This window comes from Vicia villosa, linkage group LG4 (assembly GCF_029867415.1).
Source record: "Vicia villosa cultivar HV-30 ecotype Madison, WI linkage group LG4, Vvil1.0, whole genome shotgun sequence".
In the NCBI taxonomy this organism is placed as follows: Eukaryota; Viridiplantae; Streptophyta; class Magnoliopsida; order Fabales; family Fabaceae; genus Vicia; species Vicia villosa.
Genome location: NC_081183.1, coordinates 137,334,156 through 137,350,245, shown reverse-complemented (window position 1 = coordinate 137,350,245; position 16,090 = coordinate 137,334,156). Strand labels below are relative to the sequence as shown.

Here is a 16,090-nt window from a genome sequence, read left to right as displayed (position 1 = left end):
AACTTGTTCCATTTTTCACCATGATTTCAAATATGTATCAATCATAAATTTATTTTAAATGTAACTCAAGAATTTCCCAGAAAACCTCAAGAACCCTAGTTTTTCAAACTTAAATTAAATGATGATCATGATGAATAAATGAAAACTATTTGAGGGCTTTTGATCCTCACATTGTAACAAACATAATAGAATCGAGTTTTACTGAAAATGGTACTTAAATGCTAGAGTTCAAGTTTGAAGAACTTACCTCTTGCAGTGTAGATCGAAGGTTGGATTAGAGCACTCCCATAAGTGTTTTGATGATCGGAATAACTTCGTGGGACCTTGGTGATGCTAACTGAATTCTTAAATCACCTTGAGATAGCCTGAATCCTTATACTCTAATCAAATTGCAAGTGAAAAAAGTTAGAAATGGAGGATGATGTTTGAGTTGTTACAGATGCAATGTTAATGTTGTTGTAGCTTCTATGTAGTGTATATGAGGTATTTGGATGGTTAGTTTGCACACAATTGGTTTGGAACTCAAAAATCACAAGTTTATGCAAAGTGGAATTTTGGAGCTTTTGGGTGAGGGAGTAACTTTGGGATTTTCTGTGTGTTTGGATCAAGATGCAATGGCCTTTATTTATAAGGGACATTTATGGTTTGGGGGGAGGGGGAATCATTGCAATTGGTTGTTTCAAACTTAAGTTGATTTGGTTTGCTTCTTTGTGAAGAAATCTTGAAGTTCATGGTTCCAAGACTTTGGCAAGCTTTAGTAGAGAACATAGGGAGGCTTTTCTGAACATTAGGGTGTTGCTTGTTAGTTTTGTGGTGCTTTTGTGTTTATAAACAACAAGGTATGGGCTCAAGAACAAATTTCGGTGATTTAAGCACGTTTATGGTAATGGAAGTCAAGCCTTTGTGCCATAAATGGAATGAATCAATGGTTAATGGCCAAAATACTTGGACAATGGCTGAAAAGTGTGTGTAATCTTCTGATTAGAGGGAGATTTGCAAGTAATGTGGTCTGCAATAAAAGATTATGCAAATTTGGTTGGATTTTCAACTTGGTTCATGCCTTGCAAGTGACCTATAATTCAAGTATGGATCCTCAACTTCATCTCTTCGATTCTCTTAGCTCACAAATCCTATGAGGAGTTCTTGTACTTTTTGGAAAGTCCTAAATTTGAGACTTACAAGTGAATTTACAAAATAATAAATTAAAATAAAAGAGACACCAAATGAATTTACAATTGCATATAACAACCAAACCAAAGAGAGCGCCGATCTATTTGACACCAACTTGTAAAAAGAAATACAAGACATTAAAAAATTATGTGAAAAATAGGTTATTTGAAAAATAAAAGAGAATATCTCATTACATTCCTTGATACTCTTACGCACCTGGTGAAATTCCAATTATGCCCCCTACTTCCATAGATACATATCCGGAAGCACCTTTTTTTTTTTAAACAAAATTTGTTTTTTTCATAGGTACATCTACAGAAGCATTAAAAACATAGTGAATGTGGAAAAATTCAAATTAATTCAGTTTAGTGAATCTTTCGTAGATGCATCTATGAAACGTGTTAAAAACATATTGTTCTGTAGATGTACCTACGGAACCATTTGTTATATTTTCATATCAACTACATTTCACTCCTAAACTCCAATATTTTTAACTAAAATGGAACATCAAATTATAGTACATCAAAGTAGTGCAATTTAAAGGCAATGAAATATAGTACACCAAGAAAATGCATCGTATAAATTATCCAAATAGTGTCAAATAGATAATCAAAATACAGACATCAATAAAATCATAGACATCACTATTGTGTGTGTCGGACAACATCCTTCTCCACTCCTCTTCCTCTAGCCCCGCCTCTGCGTACACCACGTCATCTGATGGCTACTTTGCCTCTACCGTTAAGTGCCCCACCTGTCCTGGCACGATATTGACGGTACAAAAATGTCTCATCTGTCACCTTAATGATACCATCAAGTATATGACTGTGATCAGACCCCTTAGGGAAGAAATTATCGACAATGCCTACCCGTGCCATGTTAGCTATCTCACGACAACGAGGAAGATCATCGTCTGTATGGTCCAACTCAGATTGATGAGTCTGCAAGATCTCCTCATGGGCTGATCTAGGTAGGGATGGCAGGCAGACCCAAACCCGCGGGGCCCACTCGCATCCGAACCCGAGTCAACGGGCGAAAACCCAAGTTGACTGGGTTTGGATTCGGGTTCGGGTGCCACCCGATATTTCGAGTACGGGTTTGGGTAGTGTGAAACTCACACCCAAAACCCGAAATCACACCCGCTTATATATATATATATATATATATATATATATATATATATATATATATATATATATATATATATTGGAAAGTTGTAAGAAAATTGTAGGAAAAATGTATTTTATGTATTTTGTTGCGGGTTCGGGTTTGGGTGAAAAAACCCGAACCCAACAGGTGTGGGCGTGGGTGTTATTTTTCCATCTGAATAGCCTTTGGGTTCGGGTGGTAATTTCGGGTGCGGGTTTAGGTAGTGTGAAACCCGCACCCGACCCAACCTGTTGCCATCCCTAGATCTGGATGGTGATCCCGCTGCAGTGGGGATCGTGTATGGGTGTGATATCGTGAAGTACCAAGTGATGTACCCGTCACTGCAACTCCAGTCTCTCTCTGATGTGGTCGCTCGAGCCTTGTCAAGAACCATGTGATGCTCAAGGTCTGCAAAGACCTTATCTATCTGCCGACGGGTAATCACGGTAGGAGCAGAGATGGAAGAATGGCGAGGTATCGTCTGACATTAGCCAAACTGTCGCATGACACGCTCCGGAAGATAACGAATAGTGATGGTCGAACTTGCAGCCAACCATCCATAATATAGCGCAACATCATCTCATGAAATCGTCTCACGGTGAGAAGCACAACAATCGTATCGGACGTCCTCTGCAGGCATGGGTCAAGAGACTACCTGTAAGGATCCGGCACCTGGTTCCTTTGAGGGGGATGAAGGCACTAGCACACGGCATGGCCTCAGTGTAGTCAGACACCTCTCCCCAGCCAATGATCATGGGGAAGTGCTGTAATATCCAACCCTGAAATGAAAAAAAAAACATGGGGATCAAACATTATCAAAAATATATAATGAACAACTTTGAGAACCAAGTGATTGTCGACGATCTTGATGAATCTCGACCCCGATCCTTCCTTCCCTATTCTCCAGTTGCTGCTAGCTTGTTGAGCGAATCACGGATCCCTCAAACCCTTAAGCACGGTTGGATAATTGTGAAGCGAAGAAATCGTCAAAAACCCCTAAATCACACTTGATCTTGGAGGACAAAACCCTAAGGTTTTATTCAAGAAAAACCCACGAACTCTCAACTCGAACAAGAATCGAATCTACCGTCGAACGTTATCAACTCACGTTCCTCACCATGATTGATAAAGATTGTTATGTGCGATTATCAATCGATGAGTGAAAGGTTGAAGATGATGAGAGCTTTGTGTCTATTTTCACTTTTCTTGCTGACTATGAAATGATCAAAGAATCTATTTATATGTTCTCAAACACAAGGCACAAATAACATCTGCAAAAACCAATTTCTGGAGCGGTGAGTCGACCTCCCCCACTGAAAGAGTCGACTTGTGCTAAGTCTTGGCGCAAAATAATTGAAGAAAAAGAGCTGGTGCGTCGACCTACAACAAGTGTGTGTCGACCTAAGGATTTTTGTGTGTCGACCTCAAGGTCGACCTATGGTGTCCCGAGGCTGCATCAAATTTGTCATGTGTCGACCTGAAAGAGGCCATGCGTCGACGCATGTTGTTCTATGAAGAATCACCAGATGAGTCGACCTGAGGGTCGAACTGTAGCTACCCGAGGCACACCCAAGTTTACATGCGTCGACCTATAGGATGCATGAGTCGACCTGAGTTTTCCAACTTTGCTATGAACTCCATTTTCCAGTCAGTGTGTCAACCTACACATAGAGTGAGTCGACTTATTCTTGAATTATGTCCAAAATTGCCATTTCTTGATGTTTCTTCTTGTTTCTTTTGTTGGCATGTTGACTTGTGGGTTCACCAATATTGAGTAGCAAGTTTTGTCATCTTTAAAACTCATTGTTGCCCTCAAAATATCTACGGAAATATGAGGTATTTTTGACAACGCGCATGGTGCATAAGAGACCCAAGGGGTAGAGTTAGAGTTTCTCAAATAAAATTGAAAAATTGAAAAAGTGGATTACTGGAATAAAAGATGTATTTAATTTAACCGTTGATAACACATCCACACTAATTTCTTAAAAACAATCATCTCCCTTCCATTCGGTCTTAACTAGGCAGCGTTAGAGACAGAACAACTTAACCTGAGGCAACCTTTGAGAGACAGAACAATTTATCATTGTGGTTCTTTAGTTTCTGCATTTTTAAAAACGAATGACATCTCACGTGCTTTCCTTTTATTGCCTTAGCAACTTGCATTTTTCACCAAGGTTTAACGGAGGCATACTCAGAAATAAATTCACGTCAAAATACGCTAACAAAGAGTGTTGCATATGCTCAAAGAAAGAATAGAGCTGAAAGGTATAGAGCTTAGTACATGACAATGAAAGTGGATAGCATTAAAATGCATATAGCATGGAAGAATTATAGAAGTGGTGCGTTGTTTATATAGGCAGCTTCCCTTGCATTCCAATCGCTGTAAGTTTGTTTTAAACATGTAACAAAATCTAACTTGATTGGTTTAAAATGTTTTAGGTTAAGTTCCTTGTATAAATTATACAATTAACATTGACAGAATAAGTTTTGGCTTAGGAATCAATTGGCTTTTTGAATCAAAGAAGCCCGAGCCTAATCAGTTATTTATCACTGTTATTTTCATGTAATTTAGGACTGTTACCTATCTACTACTTATCCAGCAGAGATATACAGGGGAAAACCTACTTCTCTACAGTGTTGAAACTTGGAAAGATATACAACATACAAATTTGTGAGCTCTAAAAAACAAAACAAACAAAAACAAGAAACATATTCCAACAAGTAAATCCCGCAAAAGGTTGGCATGGCTAACTTCCTTGTTTGGCACTCTTCTTTCCTTTCTTTTGTTTTTGCTTTAACTGAGTAAGTCCAGCTGCAGTTATCTTCACATTACCAACAATTGAAGCAACCAATTCGGGATCGGTACAGGCTTTCATTAACTCCTTCTCCCGATTTGTTGCTTCTGATATGTGGCTGAATAAGTTCATTGCAGTTTTTGCAGCTGTAAAATCAACAGGAAGAAAAACATTATGGCAACATTTTGAAATAAGATACCCTTAACCTGGGAAATGCATAAACTATCGTAATGAAGATAATGAGAAATCCATAAACTATGGTAATGAAGAAAATGAGATATGGAAAGGATTCATATTCATAAATGATCTTACTACTCATTGGATTGAGGAAGGAAATGGGTTTTAAGCAGAAACATAACAATTGAGAATGTAAAGTTAAATGAAAAATAATTAAAACCTTTCCCTTTCTTCACAGGTCCAGGAATTATCTTCACTCGGTACTTGTAAGACTGAACTGCATTGTATGGACCACATACTGGAACAGCATATAAGAGAATGTCATTCGGGAGTGGATTCCCTGTCAAGTAATCCACGTCATTTAGTTTTTCTTTCTCTTCTTCTCCTATTTCATTAATATCATCTTCATCCATTGCCACTCTATCTTCTAAGGAAGTGTTTGAAGCACTCGTGTTGGGATTTTCTTCAGCTTCATTGGGTGCATGACTGTGCAACAGATCATTTGATTGCTCCTTACAATCCCGAGATAAATGACCTAACTTCTTACACTTGTAGCATATTTTTGGAGCGTCTATAGGACCTGACACAGTCAACATTATAAAACAAGATAACAAATTTAAGAGTTGCATTAACTGACACCTCAATATGTTACCGTCTAGTTTACGGCAAAGTTTATATCTTAGTAATCAGGTAAAAGATCCGAGGCTGCGACACATTGAGTTATAAACATACACACCATATGAAAGTGAATGAGCCAAGCTTGGTAACTACTAAATTCTGATTGCTTCAGAGAGTTTGGTTCATTAACAACAATTTTACCAAATAAACATTAGTTATTAGTGAAAAATAATAATTTGGAAGTGATACACATAATCAGAGGATGCAATAAATAAACAATCAACGCTACTTTGAAAAAAAAAATAGCACTTATTTTGGAGCCTTTATCGTTACAAGTATGACACTTATTATGGGACAAAAGGAGTATAGTATATGCTAAAATATTACTTAAATAGAATAATATGCATGTTCATGAACCTACCCGTACCAAATTTGTGAGTCAGCTTAGCTCAAATGAGCTCATTTGCCCAAATTATTCGAGTTTATCTATTTGAGCCAAACCCAATCCAAACAAATTGGTTCATATAAAATTCAAGCTGGACATTAAGGTAACCCAATTAAAATGAGAACAAGATTCCCATTGGCTCAGCACATTGCTAGCAATACTGGTTATGAAAATTTAGAAAGGCTTACCACTGTCAGACTTTTTCCCTTTATCCAATGCTTCATTTCCAGATGATGTCTCTTCCTTCTTGATTGGTTTTCCAGAAGACTAAAAAAAAATGCATGAATCAATTCAAGGCTGTAATATGTTGCTAAGAATATCCTTGGTGTGATATCTTAGTTCTTATATACTTTCTACAATTCTAATTTACATTATGATGTCTAACCAGACGCATTGAAAATTAAAATATTCAAATAAGAAACAAATTAAAATATGCTGTGCTGAAGGACAGGCAAGAAACTGTACTCACAGCCAATAATGTCATTCGGATCTTCCTTTCTTCCTCGTCTTGGTCAGCATACTTCTCCTTTATCTTCTTAAGTTTTCCCTTCTGTCCACGGCTGGTTTTTTTACCACCTCCTGTCTTCAAATTTTGAGCATCTTTTGCATGCAGATTACCAGAAATGTCTTTTATTTTTACTTCGTCCTTTCCATGTTCAACACTTGTTTTCAAATTTTGAGCATCTTTTGTATGCAGATTACCAGAAGTGTCTTTTATTTTTAATTTGTCCTTTCCCTGTTCAACACTTGGATATGCTTCTCCATGTTTCGGTTCATTTTTAAGCTTTCTTCTCTCAGCTTTCGATATATATGGTTTATCCCTTACTGCAGGTTTGCTCGGTTCAATAAAGTGCTCACTGCTTATATCAACCTGAGTGTTCTCAGCTCCATAACTTTTATTTGATTTGGCAACAGATCCAAGGCCCAGAGCTCGATCAATAAGTTCCTCAAGTTGAGGGGAGACCGATGCTATGCCATTTCCACCAATGTCAGACAACTTCTTACTATCAAGAATATTCGTTGTACGTGTATCTTTGGCAGAGAAATCATCTGAGGCATCAGTTTTGGCATTAATTGTTGTAGGCAAACTATTTTGAGACGAGTCTTTAAGAAAGTCTTCTGTTGGGGGAACGAGTGAACCTGCAGATAGATTATCATTCCTTTCCAAGTCTGCAGCAGATTTTCCATCAGTAACATCCTTCTCAGACTCTGAATCAGATTGTTCTTCAACAGGGCCAGTTTCAACATAATCATCTATTGTTTCCTCTTCTCCTCTTACTCTCCTTTCATTTAAATGTGATCCCAAAGAACTCTCATCCAAGCGAAATAGCAGGCCAAAACCCATGATAAGAGGGTGTGGCGGAAGAAAATTTTTCTTACCCCGTATCATGAAACTCCCAACTGTCAGATATTCCCCAGTAGGAGCAGTTTTACTAACCTGATGAGGATAAACCCACCAGGCACTGGTAACCATTTTGGAATCCCATGCCTGGCTATGGCAGACCTACATTAAAAGATGAATATGGAGGTGGTTAGCAATTGTATAAGGAAGCTGGTCCATGTAATGCCTTTTATGGCAAGAAGTTTTGAACAGTTACAACTGCTCCCTATAAAGTAATAAATAAAATGAATAAAATAATAAACAGGCTAACATAACATTGCTTTTCTCACGGTGTCTTCCATAAAATATGTTGCTGAACCAGCATCAATTACAATTTGATTTAGGTTCATGAATATAAAAAAGAATATTTAGATGAAACATAGTATGGAAGGGGGCTGATCATACTGTGAAACATCCTGCTTGGTTTAGGGTCAGTGGCGGAACTGGCTGCAAAGGTTTGTGATTCTTGATAACTGTACTAGAAGCTCCATGCAGTTCAGCATGCACATACCTATAACATGAATTAACAGAAGGAAAATAAGAAATACTGACAGATTTTTTCACTTGCAAGCATTTGTAAAAAATGATATCTGAGACATGAATTCCAAAATACTAAGGCAATTTTACCATTGAAAATCTTACAGAAGTTTTTAGTGTCACTATTTTTTTGTTTTCAGTTGTCATGCCGGAAAACTTTTAACAATATTGGATTTTATGAAAGAATATAAAAACAATATTTTATTTATTTGTTTGAAAAATAAAAAGAAACTTTGGGAATGAGATTTATTGCAAAAAGTAAATCATCCTAAACTTGGATAGAGAAACTCCTAGAATTAGGGTTGGACGAAACACAACCCCACCCCACAAGGTGAGACTTGCCTCATATATCCACTACTCAAGCAATATCATTATCCAATATGAGTCAACACCCCCTCATGCCCAGGACTGAACAGCTAGAGTGTGACCAGGTGATTGGATAACTGGTAGCCTAGGAGATATAAGATAGACGCTGTCTCAGATAACAACCTTAGAATTTGGATTAGATCTAATTTAATCCCTCAAGACTGGCCTGTATGGTCAAGATTTCCCTAAACTTATAGCAAAGAAAAACAATATTACGCATTAGGTGAATTTCAGAAACTCTAAATAGCAATAATATCCTTCGGCTTCACATCCTTTCTACCCATTATGACGAAACCATTTTACAACAAATAACATGATGAAACAACCAAAACCTCGTGCAAGTTAAGATGATAATATTCTTAGACAACAACCTTCTCTTTTTTCCTTCATAGACTCACAATAGATTTTCCAACTAGAATGATAATCCCTAATACACAATAGGTATTCTTTCTCCAAATAAAAAGGAAGCTTCTCATGAATATCTCAATTTTGTATTGAACATCATAGGTACCTTACCTAGGATCTTGAAGAAGCACTCGTTTTTCCTTAATGATATGTACAACAATTTTGTTATAAATATAAGGCTGTTTTTGAAAGATATATTAAGTTCACATATTCTTCAAATGATTTGGAGACATTATAAAAAACTGAAGCATTACTCATTCAATAGAAGATAGCATCTAAATAAATATTATTTTCGTCATTACTCAATAATTTCTATTATCAATGTATAAATCCTAGTCACAGGAACAAGGAATTCGGAACAGTATGATACAGCAAGAAATACTCACAGATCTCCTTTTGACATATAGCGCTTCACTATCATCTCATTTTGCTGGGCATCACGTCCACTGATAATCAAATAATTCTCACTGCTAATGAACCAATTAAATTTCTCAAACCAGTGAACTTTGCGCATATGCGAAATTGAGGCAACAGTTTTTTCCTGGATAAAAATTAGTAAGGAAATCAGTATAACTAATTGGCAGTCAAAAAGAAAACCACTAACATATATGAAAAAACAGACAGGTAGCTTGCATAGTTGTGTTTCGCATTGTTTCACATTAACACATTCAGTTCCAAAAAGCAGATCACTGGTCTCACTTTGGGAGATAAGAGTGTGAAGGTTAAGGATGGGACTTTCTCAAGTTTCAATATAACACAAAATGATGAAAGAAGGGAAGCGCGATGGAATCCCTTGAAATTTGAAAACAAACTTTTCTCTAAATGCTAAATGGAGGGTAAAAAGATCCTTACATCTCAAGTTATAGCATAGAAGAAAGCAAAATTTAAGGAAAAAACTCCATAAGTGTGGAGAGAGAGAAAAGGATGGCATGGCAGAGGATAAGAAATCCCCGTGGGAAAGTACAAGAAGAAAAAAAAAAGGATAAAACATCACAGATGACAAAAAAATGAGAGGAATAGTTAAGAGCTGTTAACAGCATCTCTCTACTAGTCAGCAGAAAATCAATTTAACCTTATATTCCCCCAGAGATGGAAAATCCACTAAATAATCAATTTGTAGTAGTAGACATGATAACCATAAATATTACACGGTAATCATGACCCCATAAACTTAGATGTTGAAAGAAGATGAACTCCTACTCTCCAAAACCTGAATCTGTTTTGTCCTATAAGGATATTACCATTGACCACATTTATTTTTCTACAATTTTCTTCTTTCAATCTATTTATATGAGATAGCAATGTGCTAATTAATTACATTTCAATCTGTAAATACAATTTTTAAGCACCTGACTAAGCTGTAGGCGAGTCTTTCTCTCTGCAGCTTTAAAAGCCTTCTCGTGGGCAGTTATAGTCTTCTCCTGTTTGCTCTCCTGTTTTTTCTTCTGTTCATACCACCTCCGAGCATTGGCATGTGCTGAGAGAGCTAAATCAACTTCAACCTTGAACACACCAACATAATACGGTTACTATTGTTATACATCCACAGGAAAAACAATAAAAATCCACATAATTAAGAAAACAGAAAAACAACCAGTGATGAAAATGACAATGCAAAATTAAGTTAATGAAAATTTTATTAGAGTGATTTATTGACACACAGAAGAGCATATAACTGAGTTGTTTCTCCAGTCAAACTTTCTGATTCCTTCTCATGCTATATTTGGTAATCATATAATTGTGTAATAATGGTAGATAGATAGTTTAAGCAGAGTTATCGATAACGGCCGCTATCGACACTATCCCGGGATATCGGCCCGGAGCGATGACCCTCCGCTATTTGATGTTTAGAGGGTAGCGGGAACAGGGCGCTTCCCAGCCCAAGCGGGTTTGAACTGTTTTGAACGCCAAAACCCAGATTTACCTTTAAAATAAATAAATCTGGTTTGATTATATATCTGTTTTTATTACCTATGTTTTTTGAAGTAATAGTCATTTAATAACTCTAAATATATGTTTAATAGATTATTCATATAATTAGTCTAAAAATAGTCAAATAGCGGTTATCCCCGCTATCCCATTTTTGGGGTCAGCCGCTCCGCTCCGCTATCCGGGATTAATAACTCTGAGTTTAAGAAATACAACTATTTACATGTCTATATATGCACAACAACCAAGATGTCTTGCAGAAATTGTAGGCAAAGCCAATCTGGAGGTAGTAGCATAATAGAAGAACATAAGAAATTCTTTAATTGAAACCCATATTAAACTTTTTGGGCAATGTGCAACCTATGCTACACTTTACTACCACATTTAGTGGAGTGTAACGCAAACACATATTTCAGGAGGTAATGATAGAAACCGGTACCAAAATACAAATTAATGGTAAAAACTGACTTTTATTTATGGTAGAATATGTTTACAACAGACACATAATTACAAACACTACAGAGAATACATAAACTAATCCAAGAAATTTGAGTCTTGGTCTCTCCCTAGGTTGTTAATCTCAGATAGCGGCGCGTAGCGCCAGACCTCCCAAATGCTATAGCGGCATAGCGGATAGCGGGATGACCGCTATTGTGAGCTTTTAAAAATCAAGGTAGATACTTAATATGAAAACATAAATACTAAAATAGGTTCCAACAACATACATAAAAACTAAAAATAGGTTCCTACAACATACATAATGACTTAAAAACAAAAGTTGCAACATACATAAACCAAAAGTTGCAACATACATAAACCAAACATAATGACTCAAGTTAGGAATGTACTCAAAATGACTAAATCAAATTCTAAACGTACACAAAATGACTAAATCACATCAATCTTCGAGAACGACTGCTAATTTAAGTGAAGAGAGAGAATGTAAATGACCAAATGTCTCACTTTTAGCTTTTATATTAGTGAAATAAAAGGAAAAAATACAAATTTTCTCTTAAAAAAAATCAAAATTACAGTATTGACCTCATCTTCACAATAGCGGTTTGTAAAGCGCTACAGAACCGCTATTGCGCCGCTATTCCACCGCTACGCCTCCACAAATTGCGGCCGCTATTTCCGCTATTTCATATAGCGGTTAGCAGCCAAAAAGCGTCGCGGCGAGGTCTTCAACCGCTATGTTACACCGCTATAGCGCGCTATTGACAACCTAGGTCTCTCCCTCCAAGAATTAGAGAGTTTGGTCTCTCCCTCCAAGAATTAGAGAGTTTGGTTTCTCCCTCCAAGAACTAGAGAGCTTTGTCTCTCCCACCCAAAACCATTCAATAACTATACCATAATACGCTTCTCACATCTTTTCACTATTTATTCCTAAAATGAAATAATATAACTGTCATAATAACTTCTCATAGCTTCCCATAACTGCCATTAGAAGAAGTCTAACAGGTAACTGCAGCATAGTACTTGATTTGGGATAAAAATAGACGTAAGCTCTTGAGTATTTGAGGTTACTATGTTGAGGGATTAGGCAGCTTTGCTCCATCGATTTTATCCTTTTGTATGGTTGTTTTCTTTTTTATTCTTTATATTTAGGAGGATTCAATGCTCACCCTTCTCTTTGTAACTATTGCTATTCTATCTTAATGGACTTCTAATTGCATCTAAAAATAAATAGAGACATTAAAAACCTTATCAGCAGGGAGTGTCTTCTCATCATCATCCATTTCATCAAGATTGTTGCTTAACAGTATAGTCATGCAATTCCTTTCCAGATGGAGCTTGTCAATAAGACCAGCTACTGGATTCCCAGCTTTCTTTTCTTCCTTCACCATCCGAGCAAGGTCATCCCAACTCATACCCTTCGCAAGAGATACACGAACAGCTAATATAGCAGCATCCACATCTTCTAAGTTATATTCTATCAATTCTGCCATTTTAATACAGTGATCAGCTTCTTTCCTCAAAGTGTGCACTCGATTTTCCTATACCATAGAAAGAAAAAATCATTTTATATAACACGCCTGCACTAATGAGTATCAAATATCAACAATATTAGAACCAAAAAAATGTCTTCTCAAATTCACATGAATATTTCAGGTTGTATTACATGTGTGTATTATTACAAAAAGTTATGGGTATAATTTGAAGACAGGTTCCAAATTGTTCAGTTGATTTTCCAATTATACAAGTGTAATAGTTTAGACATGGACCATGGGTACCAACCTGATCGTTGCGGATCTTACTAAGTTTCTGAAGAGCGGAGTTTTCTTTGGCCTTGTGCTGTTGTTCAGACCTTTGACTCTCAATTTTGCTGTAGAATTCATCCAAAGCTAAGTCAAATGTCTCAAACTTTGTATGATCCCTTGATTTAAACTGGTTGAGTAAAATGGGGCAGAACTCATCATAGATCTGCATTGAATAGCACATGAATGTAAACAATGAGTATCACAGGATCATATGTGCACGCAATTCTGTCCCTTATTCAAATTCTCTTCATATTCATGATGCCACTAAGATTATAGAGAAGTAGAAAATAACCTGTTTAACACTTTCTGGTTGCGATATAGAAGAATCCTTCCCCAAATTTTTGTTTTGCATCAAGATATATCCTTCAGGAACTAGTTCACCTAAAATGATATCCTGCATCCAATCTTCAAACTTTGCAACAGCTTGAACCAAAGCCTGAACAGTGGCATCATCCCAAGTTTTATCTTTGGGCACTTTTTCACTGGGAACCAAACCAGCATCTAATATCATATGTTCAGAAAGAGCAGGTCCATAACCAAGTGCCTCCCCAAGAACAATTTTTAAAGTGGACTGTGACTTCCCACCTTTTCGGGATCCCTGCTTCTCTCTCTCTACATTAGAAACATCAGTTCCATTTCCATTGGGCTTAACAGTCTCATCATCGTCCCCTTCTTTTGAAGACATTAGGGCTGTCTGCAGCTTTGTTGTTGTAGTTCGTTCAAAAATTCTACAACTTTCCATAGGATAACGATGTCGCGACATGATTGCAAACCCCTTATCATCATCCCTGTTATTGATAAATTGCTATAATTCCTCTTACTATAGAGATGAGATGTTTAACAAATATGAACATATAAATTAAATTAAATACAGATCACACAAATCTAGTCTCATATTAAAATGCGTACTCTGACATAACATTCAGCATAATATGCCAAGCCAGTTAGCACAATAAGCATGAGAAAAAAATCTCGCCCTACAACCGTAAATCAACAAGACAATTTCCTAATCTTCTATAAGTATACTTACTTTCTCTCCAAAAAAATTCTTTCATAAACTAAACTAAACTTATAAAGAAAAAATCCATCATTGTTATTAAGTTAGATAAAAATAAAAATGGTAAGCAAATTTTTTGTTTGAGTTTGCATTTTAAACAACATGCATAGAGACCAAACTGAAACTAAACAGCATAATCGAAAACAGTAGAAACCTGTGAGACCGAAGCAGAGTCATGACAGTGAAACTAGAATCTGTGAGGATGATGTTGCCTTGAGCATATAGCTCTAATATAACATAGTTTGCATTCTCCCCAAGTCCAAATTGAAAAAGAACAATCTGCGACAAATGTTCAACTCAAAATCAAAATTTCTTTACAATTTAACAATAATAACAAGTGAAACAAAAGATAGTTCAAATTGAAGGCTATACCCGATCGTACCCAAGTTGCCGCACATCCTCAAGCCTTCTAGTTCGAATATGTTTCCTCAATTTAAGTGTAAAACCAGAAGGTGTATTGCTTTTGTCACTACAAACACCATAAACAATCTATTCAAACTCTAATTCTAATTCTTCAACATTCACAATACTCACTGTGATGTGTTCATTTGATAAAAGATAAAAAAATAAAATAAGTGTATGTTTGGTTTAGCTTTGGAAAGAGCCAAAAGCAATTCTAGAGGTGTATAATTAATTTTGGAATGATTTTGAGGCGTTTGGTTCTTCTTAAGTAGAATTGATTCTGCCTTCAGAGTTGATTCTACTAAAGCTAGAATTTGTAGCTTTTGGGTTTAATTGTGATTTTTACGCTGATATTAGTTGTTCAACGCACTTTGGCATAAACGTTTCCAAACATAAATCATTTACATCCAACTCACTTTTAACCAAAATCAATCCCTCATAATCAATTCCCGCTACCGCAGAACCAAACATATAGTAAGACAAAACTATAGGATATATTAATGATTACCGCATATACACAGTGGTGTGCAATCTAACACCACTTTCCATGAGTAGCAAAACCTTCTCGCTCTCACCGGATTCCGACACTCCACTGCTGTTCATTAGCTTGAAAACGTACGTCTGAAAAAAAGCACAAAAAAAGGAGAAACAAATTAGCTTTTGCGTATGAGATTGCAATTGCAATTGCAATTGTAAAATTAAGTTGAACAGAGATAAAGGTGAGATACCTTGGGAGTGAGATCATAGACATTGGAGCATCGCATTCCGATTAACCGTCGGAGACATTTGACTTCGGCGGCCACATCGGCGGTGTTCATACGAACCTTCACCATCGCTCTTTCTAACGATGATACTGTGAATTTGTTAGGGTTTGGTTTTCAGTATGTGAAATGAGGAGGAGAGGAAAGAAGAAAAATAGGTTATGTAGTTATTTTTATTGTTTTTTATTTAAGTTAGAAATGGGAAAGTTGAGATGGAATGGTTTGGAAGGTTGGACTTGGGAATCAAGTAGTCTTGCTTGGTTTGGATGGTCAATAACTTGTGTCATAAAAAAAAAAGAAAAACAATGAACAAAGCATGAACAAAGCATGAGAGGTTGGGTTAAGAAAAAATTACATTTGTTACTATATTTTTGGAATATAATAATTATAAGATATCATGTAAATGTTATTTTATAGTTAAAAATTGAATTTAAAAAATTATTATAAACAACAAGTACGTTTTATCTCACTATCAAGATCATGTTTTTATCCAAATTATTAATTTCGAAATTTTTTTTAATAATTTTTCTAACGGTTTTTTTATGTCTTTTTCATTCTCTAATTGTTTGTCTTTTCTTTGTCTACTCTACACTCCTTAGTCCTTACTAGTTCTTACATTAAATATATTTTCCACCAT

The 16,090-nt window shown here is 36.2% G+C and overlaps 1 protein-coding gene across 3 annotated transcripts; it reads right to left on the bottom strand.

Annotated features, from left to right (window-relative positions):
- Positions 1-4,764: 4,764 nt before the first annotated feature.
- Positions 4,765-15,696, bottom strand: LOC131595293 (uncharacterized). 3 transcript variants are annotated; one of them, XM_058867604.1, is made up of 14 exons: positions 15,421-15,696; positions 15,201-15,313; positions 14,663-14,759; positions 14,445-14,569; positions 13,526-14,021; positions 13,211-13,396; positions 12,676-12,969; positions 10,393-10,545; positions 9,430-9,584; positions 8,141-8,246; positions 6,824-7,858; positions 6,543-6,621; positions 5,512-5,871; positions 4,765-5,260 (listed from the first exon to the last, which is right to left on the bottom strand). In XM_058867604.1, exons 1-14 carry the CDS (start codon positions 15,523-15,525, stop codon positions 5,067-5,069), a joined length of 3,498 nt encoding a protein of 1,165 aa, XP_058723587.1. In that variant the 5' UTR covers positions 15,526-15,696; the 3' UTR covers positions 4,765-5,066. The 3 variants fall into 3 exon arrangements, with proteins under 3 accessions (XP_058723587.1, XP_058723589.1, XP_058723588.1); XM_058867606.1 differs by lacking the exon at positions 15,421-15,696 and having other exon boundaries at positions 13,526-14,038; positions 14,673-14,759; positions 15,201-15,225; XM_058867605.1 differs by lacking the exon at positions 15,421-15,696 and having other exon boundaries at positions 14,673-14,759; positions 15,201-15,224.
- Positions 15,697-16,090: the final 394 nt, after the last annotated feature.